Below are 16,799 nucleotides of genomic sequence, written 5' to 3'. Positions count from 1 at the left end.
GATCCCCGGCCACCACACATAAGCCCTAGCAAGGCTTTTCATTTTCACCCCTCCCAGATGGCCTTCGTGAAGCTCATTGAGCACTCTCTCCCTTAGCTTGGGTGGAATTACCACTCGGGATCCACACGTCAAGGTCCCCTGGCATACTGACAGCTGTTCTCTTCTGGATGAGAATGCTGGCAATAGTGAGTCGCCATGTGTTGGCCATCCCTTCACCGTCAAATCATATACCCGAGACAGTGTCGGGTCATTTCGGGTCTCCTTCTCTATATCCGCGTTAGTTACTGGCAAGCGTTCAATTATAGTCGAATAAAATATTTCGACAGGGTCCACTGCTGGTGCTTCCTCTGCAGTAGGCAGGGGCAGGCGTGATAGCCCATCAGCGTTTCCATGCTGTTTCGTGCCCTTATACTCTATTTCATATTGGTTCACCCCTAGAAAAAGGGACCATCTTTGTAGCCGTTGCGCAGTCATCACCGGAACGCCCTTCTTTGGATTAAAGATGGAGACAAGTGGTTGGTGGTCAGTCAGCAAGGTGAACTTCTGCCCGTGCAGATAGTGGTTGAACTTTTTCACTTCCCACACTAGGCTGAGGGCCTCCCTGTCAATCTGGGCGTAGTTACGCTCGGCTGAGGTTAGTGACCGAGACGCAAAGGCTACTGGCCTCTCCAAACCGTCCGGGAATTTGTGCGACATACCATAGGGTGATGCATCACACGCCAACCGAATAGGTAGTGCTGGGTTGAAATGAGCCAACACCTCTTTTGATGTGATCAATTCTTTGCACTTCTGGAAAGCTCGTTTACATTCGTCATTCCACTTCCATGGTACCCCCGTTTGCAGTAGGGTGTTCAGTGGGTGTAGTACTGTAGACAAATTTGGCAAGAACTTATGGTAGTAGTTCACCAGCCCGAGGAACGACCTTAGTTGTGACACATTTTCCGGTGCTGGAGCCTTGACTACTGCCTCAATCTTTTCAGGGGACTTATGTAACCCCTCTTCATCAATAACGTGGCCACAATACGAGATCTGCTTCTGGAAAAACTCGCATTCGTGGCAATTAGCTCGGAGCCCATATTCCTTCAATCTAGTGAGCACCTGCTCCAGGTTGGCGAGGTGAGCACTGTCATTTTCGCCCGTGACCAGGATGTCGTCCAAATAACACTGGGTCCCTGGAATCCCTTGCAGGACTTGATCCATTGCCCTTTGCCAAATAGCCGGAGCTGATGCTACCCCGAACACCAGCCGGTTGTATTGGTAGAGACCTTTGTGAGTGTTGATCGTGAGGTACTGTTTCGAGGCTTCTTCTACCTCCATTTGCAAGTACGCCTGGGCCAGATCAATCTTAATGAAGCGTTTTCCTCCAGATAGCGAGGCAAAAATATTTTCAATCCGCGGAAGCGGATATTGTACCGTGTGAAGGACTGGGTTCACTGTCACCTTAAAGTCCTCACAGATGCGAACCTTCTTTGATTCCCCAGGCGTATTACTCAACGATCTCTTCATTACAGGAACGATGGGTGTAGCCCACTCGCTCCAGTCCACTTTGGACAGTACTCCAGAACGTTCCAACCCTTCCAGCTCTGCTTCGACGGCTGGGCGGATCGCATAAGGCACCGGTCTGGCCTTAAAAAACTTTGGGCTTACATTTTCCTCTATTTTGATCATCGCTGTTATGTCTTTTAGTGTTCCGAATCCCTCCTGGAACACTTCTTGTGCGTCAGTTAGCATTTTTGACAGTCGTCCAGGTGTGACGTCGTCATCCTTTTTGGCATCTACTGTCAGTGCTTGTATGGAATGCCAATCTAACTGTATCTTCCGGATCCATTCACGTCCTAGTAGTGGTGGTCCTCCATCTGGCAATACATATAGGTTCATTTTTGGTTTTTCCTTGCCGTTGTATATCACGTTCACCCTTATTTTTCCTTTGGGGTAGACTTTTTGCCCCGTGTACGTCTTCAAGACAATCTCTGTATCTCTCAAGGGTATATGTGAGAAAAGCTGCTTGTAGTCCCTTCGGTTTATGACTGTTAGGGCTGATCCTGTGTCCAATTCCATTTTCACTTGGACTCCGTCTATCTTGAGCGTGACCCAGATAGTATGGTGATCCTCCATTTTGATTACATTATGCAATTTCAGACAACCCAGCTCCTTGCTTCCGGAGTCTGTATCACTTTTCTGTTCGTCTGAACTACTCTCCGTCACCTTATGTACCTTTTTGTACTTCTCCTGTGGAGATTTCTTGCTGCTGGTTTTCTTTCCCGACCTGCAGACTCTTGCTATGTGTCCTACTTTTCCACACTGTCTGCGCACTTGGTCCTTGAACCAACAATCCTTATGGTCATGTGTTGTTATGCCACAGCGATAACACTTCACTGCTCCATGTGAAATTTCATTTGTGCCATATTCTTGCGGTCTCTGTTGTATCTCTGCAGCGCCCCATGCGACTGCTTCGTGTGATACTGCCATGCTGAAAGCCTTGTCCAGCGTAAGATCCTTTCCTGATAGAAGCCGTTTCTGGGTTCCTTCACTTTGAAGCCCACACCCAAACTTGTCCCTTAAAGTATCTGCTAGTCCCGTTCCAAACTGGCAGTGTTTCGATAGCTTGCGCAGTTCCGTTAAATACTCAGCATTACTTTCGTCTTTATGCTGGTTCCTTTTGTGAAACTTAAATCTTTCTGCTATCACCAGCGGTGTGGGGTTTAAGTGGTCCTGTAGGATTGCCACTATGCTTTCAAAATCCTTTTCCACTGGCTTCTCTGGGGTTACTAGGTTTCGCAGTAAGCCGTACGTTTTTGCACCCATGGAATTCAACAATACCAGTGCTTTCCTGGCATCTGGCACTTCATTCGCCTTGCAGTACACTTCTATGCGTTCTACACATGTCGCCCAATCTCCGACTTCATTGTCGAACACTGTGACACTGCCACTCTTCGGCATCCCTGGGTGTGGTTAGACTGGCTAAAAATGGCGTCTCCCTCGCTCTCCCTTCTTCTCCGCTGTGGCTCAAAATGGCGTCTCCCGCGCTCTCCCTTCTTCTCCGCTGCGGCTCAAAAATGTCGTCTCCCTCGCTCTCCCTTCTTCTCCGCTGTGGCTCAAAATGGCGTCTCCCGCGTTCTCCCTTCTTCTCCGCTGCGGCTCAAAAATGGCGTCTCCCGCGCTCTCCCTTCTTCTCTGCTGCGGCTCAAAAATGGCGTCTCCCATGCTCTCCCTTCTTCTCCGCTGCGGCTCAAATGGCGTCTCCCACGCTTCCCTTTCTTCCCCCCCGTGGACGCTGCTCAGTCCTTGAACACCGGCCGCGCTCTGCGCGGTTTCCTGCGCGCCTCTCTCGTTGACGCCGCTCAGTCCTGAACCCCGGCAGCGCCCTGTGCGCTTTACCCTCGCTCTCTTTTTTTTTTCCGTCGACGCCGCTCGGTCTTCAACCCCGGCTGCGCCCTGTGCGCTTTACCCTCTCTCTGCTCCCTTCGACGCTGCTTGGCCTTTTCCTGTGCCGTCGGTCGGCTCTAGCCGCCGCTGTGCGGGAAGGGTCTGCGCCGTACCTGTTGCCAGCCCGTCTCGCTGGAGTCTCAGCTGGATGGTCGACGCCCATGCTGATGGAATCGGCCTTCTTCTGCAGAGTTGCAGGTAGGTTCGAATCGACTCGTCGCCAATGTTAAATCCGTGAATCTTGATGTATGGTGTCCTTCAACAAATAGACAGAGACTGCAGAGGAACAATCAACAGGTGTTTACTGGATGAGGGTTACTCTAAAACTACCAGTACAGATCCCTACTCAGGGTTTATATACAGGTGTGGTCACTGCCGGTACTACAGTATACAGGAGCTGTAAAAAGTAGTTCTCCCCTTAAAGGTACATACACTACATTAACGATTACAACAAATTAGAGCTTCATAAAGCTCCTTGTAACATAGTTTTAAAAAAACCTTCTATTTATATAGCCTCATTCACATCCTTAGGATGTGAAAATCACAGCCAATGAAGTACTTTTGATGTGTAGCCACTATTGTAATGTAGGGAAACGCAGCAACCAGTTTGCACACAGCGAGCACCCACAAACAGCAAGGTGACAAATGATCAGATAATCTGCTTTGGTGAGGTTGGTTGCAGGATGAATGTTGGCCAGGGCACTGGGGAGAACTCCCTGGGCCTCTTCGAAATAATGACATGGGATCTTTTATGTTCCGCTGAGAGGGCAAATGGGGCCTCAGTTGAATGTCTGATCTGAAAGACGGCACCTCCAAAAGTGCAGCCTCCCTCAGTACTGAACTGGTGTGTCAGGGTAGATTATGTGCTTGTCTCTGGAGTGGGGTATGAACCCATCACTGTCTGACACAGACATGAGAGGGCTACCACTGAGCCAAGGAGGATAGAAAATAACAAATCATGGCCAGGATAAATATCCCACTCACTCTAAGATAATTGGGAAAAGAATCAGAGGGAGATGAGGAGAAATGTATTTATGATCTATTTCCTACATTACAACAGTGACTACACTTCAAAAGGGCTTAATTGGCTGTAAAGCACTTTGGGATGTCCTCGGGTCATGTAAGACGCTATAGAAATGCAAGTCTTTCTTTCTGTTTTTTCTTTTTGGAATTCACTGCCTGAAAGGGTGGTGGAAGGTGATTCAGTAGTAACGTTTAAAGGGGAATTGGATAAATACTTGAAAAAGAAAAGTTTGCCAGGATATGGGGAAAGCGCAGGGCAGTGAGGCTAAATGGATAGCTGTTTCAAAGAGGCACAGGCACATTGGGCTAAATGGCCTCCTTCTGTGCTGTATGGTTCTATGAATATAACTTTTTTGGCCACTAATTCCACTGAAACAGACCAGCTCTATCTTAAGGAGGGCATGAGCTCACTGTTTGTCTCACTTAACAGACCTTCCAAAAAAGGACTGCCCCAGACCAAGTCCTCCTTTGTAATTTTCATTTACTAACTGGACAGGAAGCCAAGGGCTTGGCCTATGACCACTGCCCAGGTCGCCTCTCCAAGGTTTGGTCAGCTGAGCTGCCAATTAAACTGCCTGCCAGCTTCCTCGGTGTGGGTGCCAGCTAGACAACTTCACGCTGAGAATGCTTGAGTTCAGCTGCTCCCATATCATATGAATATCAACTGAAAGTCAGAATGTGGTAATGATTCCTCTATTGTCCCAGACCTGTAGGATAATAGTTTCAATGACTAGCTCATTAACATACCAATTCTCTCTTTGTCCTATTGACTCCAGCCTTTTTTCCACCGTCAAGAAAGTATGCTGGACCTTTGTGAATTAGCATTAGAATAAAGGATCTGAATTAATATCAAAAACATATTGGGCTAGAAATTCGTTATAGCCAAGGAATGGGCAGTGTTTAAACTAAAAATGGTGACTTAGAGCTAGGTGAAAAATCGTCTAGACTGCACGCAAAATTTGTCCTCACTCCTCATTAAAATGATTGGAGCCATAAATCTAGTCTAAAAACCCAAGCTCATTGGCATTACACTGAAAAGATGGACCAATATCGAGTGTAATGATTACCACAGGCGTTTTTCACTGCTGAAAGGGGAAGTCCATTGATGCTGCAGCACCTCATTCTCAGCATTGTTGGGTGTACAGCTGCCTCAACAACTATAAGAAGGACAAAGAGAAGGAGCACTTATTTACAAATGTTGATGACAGATTGCTGCCCCAGGGAGAGAGCCTGCAGGTTTTCCCATGAAGCTTTGGAGGCATTGGTTTTAATGGTGGAGAGAAGGCAGCCGGTCCTGTACCCCCCAACTGGCAGGAAGCCCTCGCCACAAGTCTTCCACACCATGTGGAGGGAGGTGGCACACCACATCATGGACAGCGCTGTGGTCCCCAGGACCCACACCCAGTGCAGGAATAACTTTAACAAGCTCACACGGGTGGGCAGGGTGAGTAAAGGCTTCAACAAATGCTACATACCACCATCTGTACCACAAGCTTCACACACTGCTCAATGTACCACACCCCTAGCACTCACCCACCAACAATCTCTACCTACCAATACTCACACCCACTCTCACACCTTGCACACAATGACAGCTATTCAACTATGGCAGGCATAAGGGTCATTAGTTATTAGAATGCATAGTGGTTAGCACTGTTGCCTCACAGGGCCAGGGACCCGGGTTCAAATCCGGCCTCGGGTGACTGTCTGTGTGGAGTTTGCACATTCTCGCCGTGTTTGCGTGGGTTTCCTCCGGGTGCTCCGGTTTCCTTCCACAGTCCAAAGATGTGTGGGTTAGGTTGATTGGCAATGATAAAAAAAAAAATTGGCCCTTAGTGTTAGGGGGGATTAAATACGCGGGGTTACGGGGATAGGGCTTGGGTGGGATGGCTGTCGGTGTAGGGACCGGGTGCTAGGGTTTGGATGATCAGCCATGATCTCGTTGAATGGCGGAGCAGGCTCAAAGGGCCGAATGGCCTACTCCTGCTCCTATCTTCTATGTTTCTATGTTTCTATGCGTGATATGTTTATGCATTAATAGAGTTTGGAATATTTTGTGGTCTCTCTCATTTCACCTTTGTGCCTAGGTGGGCGCTGTGATGTACCATGCTACAGGGATGGTATGATGGGGATATGGAGAGCAATGGGGATCTGGGATTTCATTCATTCAAATTGGAGTCAGATGAGCCGGTCACGGACCACCCGTCTGAAAGCCCGATTGACTTGTTGCCTCCTCCCTCCCTCCTGTTCCTCGTCTTCTTCCTCCTCGTCTTCTTCCTCCTCCCTCTGCGCACATATTCCTGTCTTCTTCGTTGCCACCGCTCCATCCGTCGTAGATCCTGGAGGGCGAGGTGGACTGCCAGTAAAGCCCCCATGACTTTTAGCAAGTGTTGGAGGCTGAATCTTTCAAGAATAAATTTTGCACTTTTCTACTTGCCACAACACACCTGATACCAAAAAGCCTTCAAATCACTAAATAAAACTGTTGGGGGGGAAAAATTCGGTTGATTAGCATTTCCCATTAGCGCCCTAAGAGGGTGCTAACGGGGCGGAGAGCAACTAGCGCCCGGGCGCGGCGATGTTTGCGCCACCTGCGAAATTGACAAGACATTTTGCGGCGATGCTAAACACTACCGCCACGAGCTCCTGCGCCCACAGATCATGACGTCAGTCGCACGTGCAACGTCCTGGTAGCGCCCGGACTGGATATTGAGTGGCGCCCCCTGCCTTTCCGCCTGCCACTAGCAATGACAGGTAGAGGGGAATGTTTTGCAATTGGGAAGGGACTGGGGGAGCGCTGTTTAAAGGCGGCCGCTTCCTGCCTTTTTTTGTCGGCGACATTTTTGCACCACGCATTCTGAGAGAGAGAGAGAGACTTCTGGAGAGATTCAATGCTGTGTGAAAGAGTTTTGGGTACTGAGCAGCACTTTGCAGGTGCATTTTGATTTGACCTTCCTTGCATCGATTTTGAAGAGATTATGGGGGTTGCACTCTGAGCTCTTTCCCTGGGCCTCTCCATTGTTCTTTCCAGCAGAATTGATGTACAGGTCTCTCCAGGCTGAGATTCAAGGCTGCAATGAGCAGGGTGTGACTGGAGAGCAAGATTGACCCTCCCCTTTAAGAATTGGACGGTGCCATTGTGTGTGTTCCATTGCTAACTGACATCACATGAGCTTCGCCAGCGTTCTAAGGTAGTGCCTCACTCCGTGGCGTTAGCGCCTTAAGAGAGGTGTGTAGCGTCTGATTTAGCGCACAAATCACCTCCAGGGGCGATAGAGGCCAAGTTTGCAGTTGGGTTAAGTAGGGAATTCCAGGATGTTGACCCACCATTGATGCAGTGTCAGCTGTGGCTCAGTTGGCAGCACTCTCGCTTCTGAGCCAGAAGGTTGTGGCCTTGGGTTCAAGTCCCACGCTGACAACTTGAGCACAGGAATCTTGGCTGACACTCCAGTGCTGTGCTGAGGGAGTGCTGCACTGTTGTCTTTTGGATGAGACGTTAAACTGAGGCTCCATCTGCTCTCTCAGGTGGATGTAAAAAAATCCCATGGCACTATTTCGAAGAAGAGCAGGGGAGTTCTCCCCAGTGTCCTGGCCAATATTTATCCCTCTATCAACATCACTAAAACAGATTATCTGGCCATTATCACATTGCTGTATGTGGGAGCTTGCTGTGTGCATATTGGCTCCTACGTTACAAAAGTACTTAATTGGCTGTAAATTGCTTTGGGTTGTCGTGAAGGCTCGATAGAAATGTAAGTCTTTCTTTTTAGGTAGGCAATTCCAGGATATTGACCCAGCATTGTTGAAGAAACTGCGATATAAACCAAGTCAGGATGGTGTGTGACTTAGAGGGGCACTTGGAGGTGATTGTGTTCCCACAACTTTGCTGCTCTTGCCCTTCTTGGTGGTGGAGGTCACAGGGGGAGCGAGCTGCTGTCAAAATAACCTTTGTGAGTGCGGCATTAATATGTTTAGTATTAAGAGATCATCTCTATATTCCCTTACTCAAGCATATATAAAGACATTGCTAACAATGGTCAGGGGAAGTCTGGGAGCAGCCATTTTGTGAAGTGTATCATCGTAAAGTACTGTCCAGTGACATTGTGAATGAGGAGAGTTGCCCACAATGCATTGTTCCTATCCCTGATGCCACATGGGAGGGAAATTCCGAATAATGGCTGCAATTTTGCCGACTGAGACGGGTCCGGGATGGCCGGGGTCGGAATTGTGGTCCCTGCCTACTGCAGTCCGCACTCTCCAAGCGATTTTCCGTTGATTGGGCTTGTTAAGCGCGCTCAGCGAGGTTCCCGGCCAATTAATAGGAAGCGGATTTGATGACACATCAGCCGGTTTCCTTAAAGGGGCCATGTCCAAATTGATTTTGACAATTGTGCTATCAGTATTCTACAGCATTGAGGTGCTGCAAACACTGACAAGCACTGCACAGAGGTGCACGGCTGCACCCAGGCTCTTCCATAACTCCCTCCATATGCTTATGGAGGGAGTCACACCACGCAGGGAGGTTCTCTTCCCTTCCCATAGGCGGAAGAGACCTCCCCAGGAGATCAACGCAGCCTGGTTGCACATTGCACACGAGGGCACAAGCAGGGATGTCATCAGGAGGACCAGAATGCAGTGGCGCAAACCTTTCAATGATTTGAGCAGATCACGAAATGTTACTGCCAAGCCACACTCAACCTCATTCTGCTGTGCCACTCATCACATCCACATCAATCTGCCTTCCCTACCCTACTCCTGCATATCCTTACTCACACCAACTTACCTTGCACCTCCACCCATCCCTCTCTATCTACATTATCACTTCCCCATCTCACTAGCCACCCCTCACACTCACCCTCAACCTACTGCAAGCACACCGACTAACAACACACAAGGGTAGGCACCTGGATGGTTTAGCCAATGTTCATGTGATGTTTCTGTTAATCTGTTGTCAAACATTGAAATCTATATTTTTAACACTACCTTATTGGACAGGTCTGTGCTCAACTTTGGAAATGTCTTAGTGAGTTCCAGTGAATGTTGAGACTTAACTCCACCCTCCCCACCCCCCCACCTCTCAATTGTGGTGAGTGTGAAAGGAATGGCTTGGACATTGTAGGGATGCTTTATGGTGCTGGTGTGGAATGGTGTCAACCTGGCGCATCATGTGGCAGCCAGGGTGTACAGCGTCAAGTGAACTAAATCTGGCCATGGTGATGTCATCGCTGGCCTTCCGGGCAGCAATGTTGTCGGGTGCTGATGCCCTGTGTCCTGTGCAGCATCAGATGATTGTGGAGAAAGTTGGTGTTGTTGTTGGTGATGTTGGTGTGCCTGGTTGGTGCTGGGGCTGATCGTGGAGGGATTCAGAGGACCAAGGTGAGATTTTTTCAAGGGCACTGATGTTGCTGGAATAGATGGCAGCTGTAGCTGAGATGACAGAAGTGATCTGTCAATGGTGAGACAGCTTGCTCCAAGGAGGTGACAGTGGATAGAGAGTTTACTCCAAACAATTCCAAACTGCATACAGCTCAAAAGTATCGTCCAAGTCCTGAAGGCTCAAGCTTCTGATATTGGAAAGTGAACAGCTGTGAAATGGTAGCTTTCATACCACTTTTGTAGCTGTCACCTATTCACAGCAGTGGGGAGAGAATCCGATCTACTTACCTGACGTGATCTCCGAACGATGTGAACCCCGTTAAAAAAGTGGGAAAATAGAAATAGGCTGGCAAAATAGTAGTTAACAAGCGTTTAACAAGCAGTTCAGTATCTTGAATGCCTCCCCCGCCGCTTGGTGTCGGGTCTGTTCTGAAATCGCAGACTTGACCCTTTGGAAACTTACATGGAGGCGGGTTCGGAGCAGGTGCCCAACCCGCTGTCAATCATTTTGATTTTGACAGCGGACCCGACTCCAAACCCGCATTCTGAACGCCGGCAAAATCGCGGCCAACATGTCTGCTGTCAGGCTGTCACTAACCAGAAATTCCAATACAAGAAACAGAATAATTAGGGGGTGCCTGGTAAGATCTTGGTAAGTGCACACAGTTACCTTCCTACTGCTAACTCATCAAGGGTTCTTCGACAGCACCTCCCAAACCTGCAACCTCTACCAGCTAGAAGGACAAGGGCAGCAGACACGTGGGAACACCACCATCTCCAAACTCCCTCCCAAGTCACACACCATCCTGACTTGGACATATATTGCCGATACTTCATCATCGATGGGTCAAAATCCTGGAACTCCCTACTTAACAGCACTGTGGGAGTACCTTCACCACACGGACTGCAGCGGTTCAAGAAGAAGGCTCACCACCACCTTCTCAAGGGCAACTAGGGATGGGCAATAAATGCTGGCCTTGCCAGCAACGCCCATATCCCAAGAATTATTTTTTTTACCTGCACACAACAACAACAATAACTTGCATTTATAAAGCACCTTTAACTTGGTAAAATGTCCCAAGGCGCTTCACAGGAGCATTGTCAAACCACATTTAACACCAAGCCACATAAGGAAATATTAGGGCAGGTGACCAATAGCTTGGTCAAAGAGGTAGGTTTTAAGGAGCGTCTTAAAGGAGGAGAGCGAGGTAGAGAAGTGGAGAGATTTAGGGAGGGAATTCCAGAACTTAGGGACTAGACGGCTGAAGGCAGGGCCACCAATGGTGGAGCGATGAAAATCGGGGATGTGAAGAACCCAGAATTGGAGGAGCGCAGAGATCTCGGGGAATTGTAGGGCTGAAGAAGGTTACAGAGATAGAGAGGGGCAAGGCCATGGAGGGATTTGAAAACAAGGATGAGAATTTTAAAATCGAGGCATATGGTTCAGCAGACTTCACTTCCCCTTTAATATGAATGTGATGAGTATGAATAGACAGGGTGATTGTCATTATTAAAGGAATCAATAGAATGTTTTTTTTTAATCTTCCCACAGATTGGGCCTTCATCATCGCCATGCTGCTGGCGAGCCTCAACAGCTGCTGCAACCCCTGGATCTACATGTTCTTCACCGGCCGCCTGCTCCACGACCTGGTCCAACATTTCCTCTGCTGCTCTCCGAGGCTCAGCAAGACCGAGCAGCCCAGCAGCGAGCTGACCTGCAGCAAGAAGAGCAATTCCTCCACCTTCGCCGTCAACCTCAAGAGCTCGGGCAGTCAGAAGAGCCTCTCGGTCCATCTGCAGCATGAGCAATAAAGCAAACCGCGGCCAACTCTGTGCTGCGAGGACTGCTCCACCAGGATCTTTTTCCGTGTTTCTTGTGCCCTTATCCGTTTTGTAAAATGCTGTGCCAACTGTAAGCGATAAGTTATAATTCCTCTCAAATGACCTTTACTACACTGATGAAGCTTGACCTTATAGCAGCTGGCTCCTGTTGGGTGTGACGTTCTTACCACAAGCAGTTGGCAGCTAACAGTGGAAATTAAATAAAGAGGGGAATAAAATGGGGCCATGGTTCCTGCTCCTAACAGGTATCCACTGACCCCTAGTGGCCATTGGACATGGATAGAATAAGTCACACCTTTGGTCGAATAGCCTGCTGGGCCGACATCCCAGAGTCGATTTTACAAGGCCCAGCTCGCGAGAGTGGATGTCCAAGCTTGCACCCCATTTGTGGGGGGCGGGGGGTGGGGTGGTGGTGGTGGGGCGGTGGTGGTGGGGCGTGGTGGGGGCGGGATGGGGAGGTGTTGTTTTGAGTTGTATTGTTTTGAGGTCCTGCTGATGGCCAGCCCAGGCCTCATTATGGCTCTAAATATTATTTAAGTCGGTCCCTATCTGTGTCTTGGTGCTTTGTCACTATCTTCTCGCCCGCAGTTTGAAATGAGCATTGGCCTGTAAGAGTTGGCTTTTTAAAGGTATCACTTTTTAATTTATGCTGGGCAATTTTTTTGTGTTGTTTATTGTATTACTTCATCTGTATTTATTTTAGTGCCTTCATTATTTTGTTGCGGTTGAGGCCTGGTCTTTTGCGTTACAAGACATTTTGCAACCATCTTGCTTCCAGCTGCTTGCAGGATGGGAACTCCTCATGGATCTCAATAGTGCTCCTAGATTTGGGGTAGGAAGAGCAGTTCTTGAGGGGGACTTTGATGGAACTTCATTTCAGGTTGTTACGGATCCCAGTGCCTTGCAATGGCTTCTTGCTCACCTAACCCATCGAGTCAGCTGGAGCGGTGCTGGTGGTATCTGCGTTTTCTCGTGTTTGATTATCTCGGTAATTCACAGAGCTGGGAAGGATCACATGGCATCGGACACAATATCCTGTGGTGGACACGGAGGGAGAAGTAGAAGCTCTACGGGAGAGAGCAACACTGGCAGTGATTCATTCAAGTCAAGAGTTAACAGGTCCAACCAGAGTCAAGAAATGCAAGGTGAGGATTTGGTCCACAGACTATTCGGAAGAGTTCTGTTGGCAGGTCCACTGGTGAAAAGGAGGAACAGAGCCTTGGTGCTTGACCATCAAACAAGCCAAGTATCAATCTGAAGGCAGCCCTGAAGCTATATTTGCCAGGAAATTTACACGCTACTTATCTGAGAGAATGTCACGACCATCCCACGAGTGAGCACCTGGGAATCATGAAGACTATACTATGGCTCCACCAACAAGGTTGAGTATGAGAAAAGATGGCATTGGTTATATAATGTCTTGAAATATATGCCAGATTTCACAATGGACTCCAACAGAGCCAATGTTTGCTCTAAAGCTGACAGATTCATGGGAGTATTTGAACGGTGAACTTTGTTGGACTTGTTCTCTGATCCAAGAACGGTAATTATGGCTCATTGGTATTTGTTGAGTTCCTTTCCAAGTAGATGAAGATATTCCGAAGTAGTAGGTGAGGAATTTTTCTGTGCTGTCCGATTAGGGTACACTGTTTACAAGTGCAGTCTCTGAAGGGACACTAGAAATTGAACCAAAATGAGCGAGTGAACCAAACAATACAGACTACAACACGGGCCTGTGTTGGCCAGAAGCAAAACGAATAGGACAAACGTGTGCATTATCAGAACTGCACCTCATGTCAGTGCATGTGATACAACACCATTTATTCTCATTGGAAGAGATTTGGTTACCCCTTTTGACCTGGTTGAGAGTCCTGGATCATCTAATGGAGGGTCTGTTGGCTCCTACAACGCTAGTCTTAAGATGGTGTTGGAAGATACGTGTCGGCTCGTAAAAGACCACTTGACTGTGGCACATGCCACTGCAAAGAAATATCATGACAAAAGATGTCTAGTAACTTAGTGAAACTAAAAAACCATCCTAGGTTGGAGCGCAGGGCACTATGGTTATAATAGCTCTTATCTACAGAGGCCCATATAGAGTACTTGGAAAATGATTGGACCTTTATTACAGGTTCCTGAGGTGACCAGAAGGCGTGGTGGTTGGTGCCTCCATGTATGTGACATGATTCCACACTGGATATTGGAAACAGTTCATGGAGGAATGGACAAGGGGGTGCCAGCAAATCCTGACACAGAACAGCTTCCATGTGTGCCCTCATCAAAATCGTTATCATTATCTTGTGTGCCACCTTGTAATACTGGATTAACAGAGGTAATGCCAGTGGATGTGGACAAGATGGAACCTTGGAAAGATGATTGTGAAGCAGCACAATGGGATGATATAATATCTGCATCAAGTCCATAGAGTGATGTCGCAGAGTCAAGATTCTCCAATAAAGACTTTTGTTGACTTTGGATCAGAGGATATTGATAAGGCAATGTAGCGTAAGGGAACTTGGGTGATTGGGATACTTTGTCCTCACGTACTCCTGTTCCTGAAAAAGAGAAGGGTGCACTCTTTAGCCCTGTAGCTTGGTTACTATAACTCTTCTTACTTCTTAGGCAGTCCCTCGGAACCGAGGATGACTTGCTTCCACATTAAAAATTAGTTCACAGGTGACTGATGAGTCCAATGCAGGACCTACAGTCTCTGTCACAGGTGGGGCAGACGGTGGTTGAAGGGGCGGGTGGGTGGGGTGCTTGGGTTGACATGCACTCCTTGCGCTGCCTGTGCCTGGCTTCCGCTTGCTCCCGGCGAAGAGACTCGAGGTGTTCGGCGCCTTCCTGGGTGCTTCTCCTCTACTTTGTGCGGTCCTGGGCCAAGGATTCCCAGGTGTCGGTGGGGATGTTACACTTTTTCAAGGAGGCTATGAGGGTGTCTGTTGAGTCTGTGTTTCCAAATGTAGTTATGCTGAATAACTGGACACAGACTACAGAAATAATTAAACAGGTCTTTAGTAATTGAGGGTCAGGGCTGAACTGGAATACACTTTGCTCCACAGGGTTTATATACCGGTGTGATCACCACCGGTACTACAATGTACAGAAGCCATCAAAAAGTAGTCCATCACCTTAAGGTATCCTCTTAAGGTGGTACAGGTTACATACACTACAATTCCTCTCCTTTTAGCTTAACAGTGTACACCCCAATTTAAACATTACATGGATAACATATATACAACTTTCACACAAAACTGTTCAAAGATTCAGTCTCTGGGGAGGCCTCTTGATCCGGGCCGGATAACACCTTTCAGGGGTCTCTGGTTCTCGTTGCTGGGGTGACTCATCCATTTGATCTCCTATGGATTGAACATCATCATGTACGTTCGAGTCTGAGGTAAATGCTACAGGCTCAATAACTTCTTCAACTGGTGTCTCTGCCGTAGACATGGGGTCGACCCTTGTTCTCGATTCCACAAGTTGGTCAGCATGACGTCGTATTACGTTCTCTCCAATGTCTACCGTGTACATCAAGGGTCCTTGTTGGGCACGAATTGTTCCGGATTGCCATTTATCATTCCTATAGTCCCTGGCCAACGCTGGTTGTCCTATTTCGAAACTCCGAGTGGCCTTGTTATTTACATGCTGGAATTGCTTGTTTTCGACTTCCCTACGCACATTGGGTTTTAACAAATCCAACCGGGACCACAACCTCCTGTTATAGAACATTATGGCAGGGCTTTGATTTGTCACTGCATGCGTGGCGTTTCGATATGCCATCAGGAAATTGTCCACCTTGGGCTGTAGTGGAATATGGTCTTCGCTCATGGCCTTTATCGCCTTTTTGAACGTTTGTACAAATCTCTCGGCCAACCCATTTGTAGCCGGATAATATGGGGCAGATGTATAGTGTTTCACCCCATTCTTTTTCATGAATTTCTGGAATTCTTCTGACACGAACTGTGGTCCGTTGTCTGAACATATTTGTTCCGGCAACCCATTCCTTGCAAATATGGTTCTTAGAACTGCGATCGTCTTTTCAGAGGTAGTGGTCGACATCTTAATCACTTCTGGCCATTTAGAATGTGCGTCTACTGCTATCAAAAACATGGAATCCATGAATGGACCTGCAAAGTCAATATGCACACGTTGCCATGGGGTTGAAAGCCATTCCCACGGATGCAGTGGTGCAATTGGAGGTGCGTTTTGAACTTTTTGGCACCCTGAGCAGCTTTTAGTCAGATCCTCTATTTGTTTGTCAATACCTGGCCACCACACATAAGCCCTAGCAAGGCTTTTCATCTTGGCTCCCCCCAGATGACCTTCATGCAATTCCTTCAGAACTCTCTCCCTTAATTTAGGAGGAATAATCACCCTTGTTCCATACATCAATGTTCCTTGACAGACGGACAGCTGTTCTCGTCTGGCTGAGAATGCTGGTAACAGTGGGTCGCCATGTGCTGGCCATCCCTTCACTGTCAAATCGTAGACCCGAGACAGTGTCGGGTCATTTCGGGTCTCTCTCTCAATACCCGCATTGGTGACTGGTAAGCATTCGATGATGGTCGAGTGAAATATCTCGACAGGGTCAACTGCCGGTGCCTCTTCCGCTGTAGGTAGTGGCAGGCGCGACAGCCCATCAGCATTACCATGTTGCTTTGTACCTTTGAATTCGATATCATATTGATGTGCCCCTAGGAAAAGGGACCATCTCTGAAGCCTCTGCGCCGTCATAAGTAAGGGGAACAGATAGGCGTTTCTGTGGCCGTAGACGTGAATCCAGGATGGTTTGTTGCCTCCCTGGTGCCAGGGTCAAGGATGCCACTGAGCGGCTGCAGGGCATTCTGGAGAGGGAGGGTGAACAGACAGTGGTCGTGGTCCACATTGGTACCAACGACATAGGTAAAAAGAGGGATGAGGTCCTGCAGCAAGAATTTAGGGAGCTCGGTGAAGGATTAAAGAGCAGGACCTCAAGGGTTGTAATCTCTGGATTACTCCCGGTGCCACGTGCTAGTGAGTATAGGAATAGGAAGATAGAACAGATGAATGCGTGGCTAAAGGGATGGTGCAGGGGGGAGGGCTTTAGTTTCCTGGATCACTGGGCCTGCTTCTGGGAAAGGTGGGACTTGTAC

The 16,799-nt window shown here is 48.2% G+C and overlaps 1 protein-coding gene across 1 annotated transcript in view; it reads left to right on the top strand.

Annotated features, from left to right (window-relative positions):
- The window catches only part of LOC147110931 (mesotocin receptor-like), a 102,487-nt gene extending 90,850 nt beyond the window's left edge, over nucleotides 1-11,637 (top strand). The window contains exon 2 of the mRNA XM_085999980.1: nucleotides 11,378-11,637. Coding sequence (XP_085856106.1) covers nucleotides 11,378-11,637 — 260 coding nt within the window. The remainder of the gene's footprint in view (nucleotides 1-11,377) is intronic.
- The last annotated feature ends 5,162 nt before the right edge of the window (nucleotides 11,638-16,799 follow it).

The sequence above is a fragment of the Somniosus microcephalus genome, chromosome 11 (assembly GCF_052327205.1).
Source record: "Somniosus microcephalus isolate GS21.2 chromosome 11, FLI_Smic_1.0, whole genome shotgun sequence".
Classification (NCBI taxonomy): Eukaryota; Metazoa; Chordata; class Chondrichthyes; order Squaliformes; family Somniosidae; genus Somniosus; species Somniosus microcephalus.
This window is presented reverse-complemented; position numbering and strand designations above follow the sequence as displayed.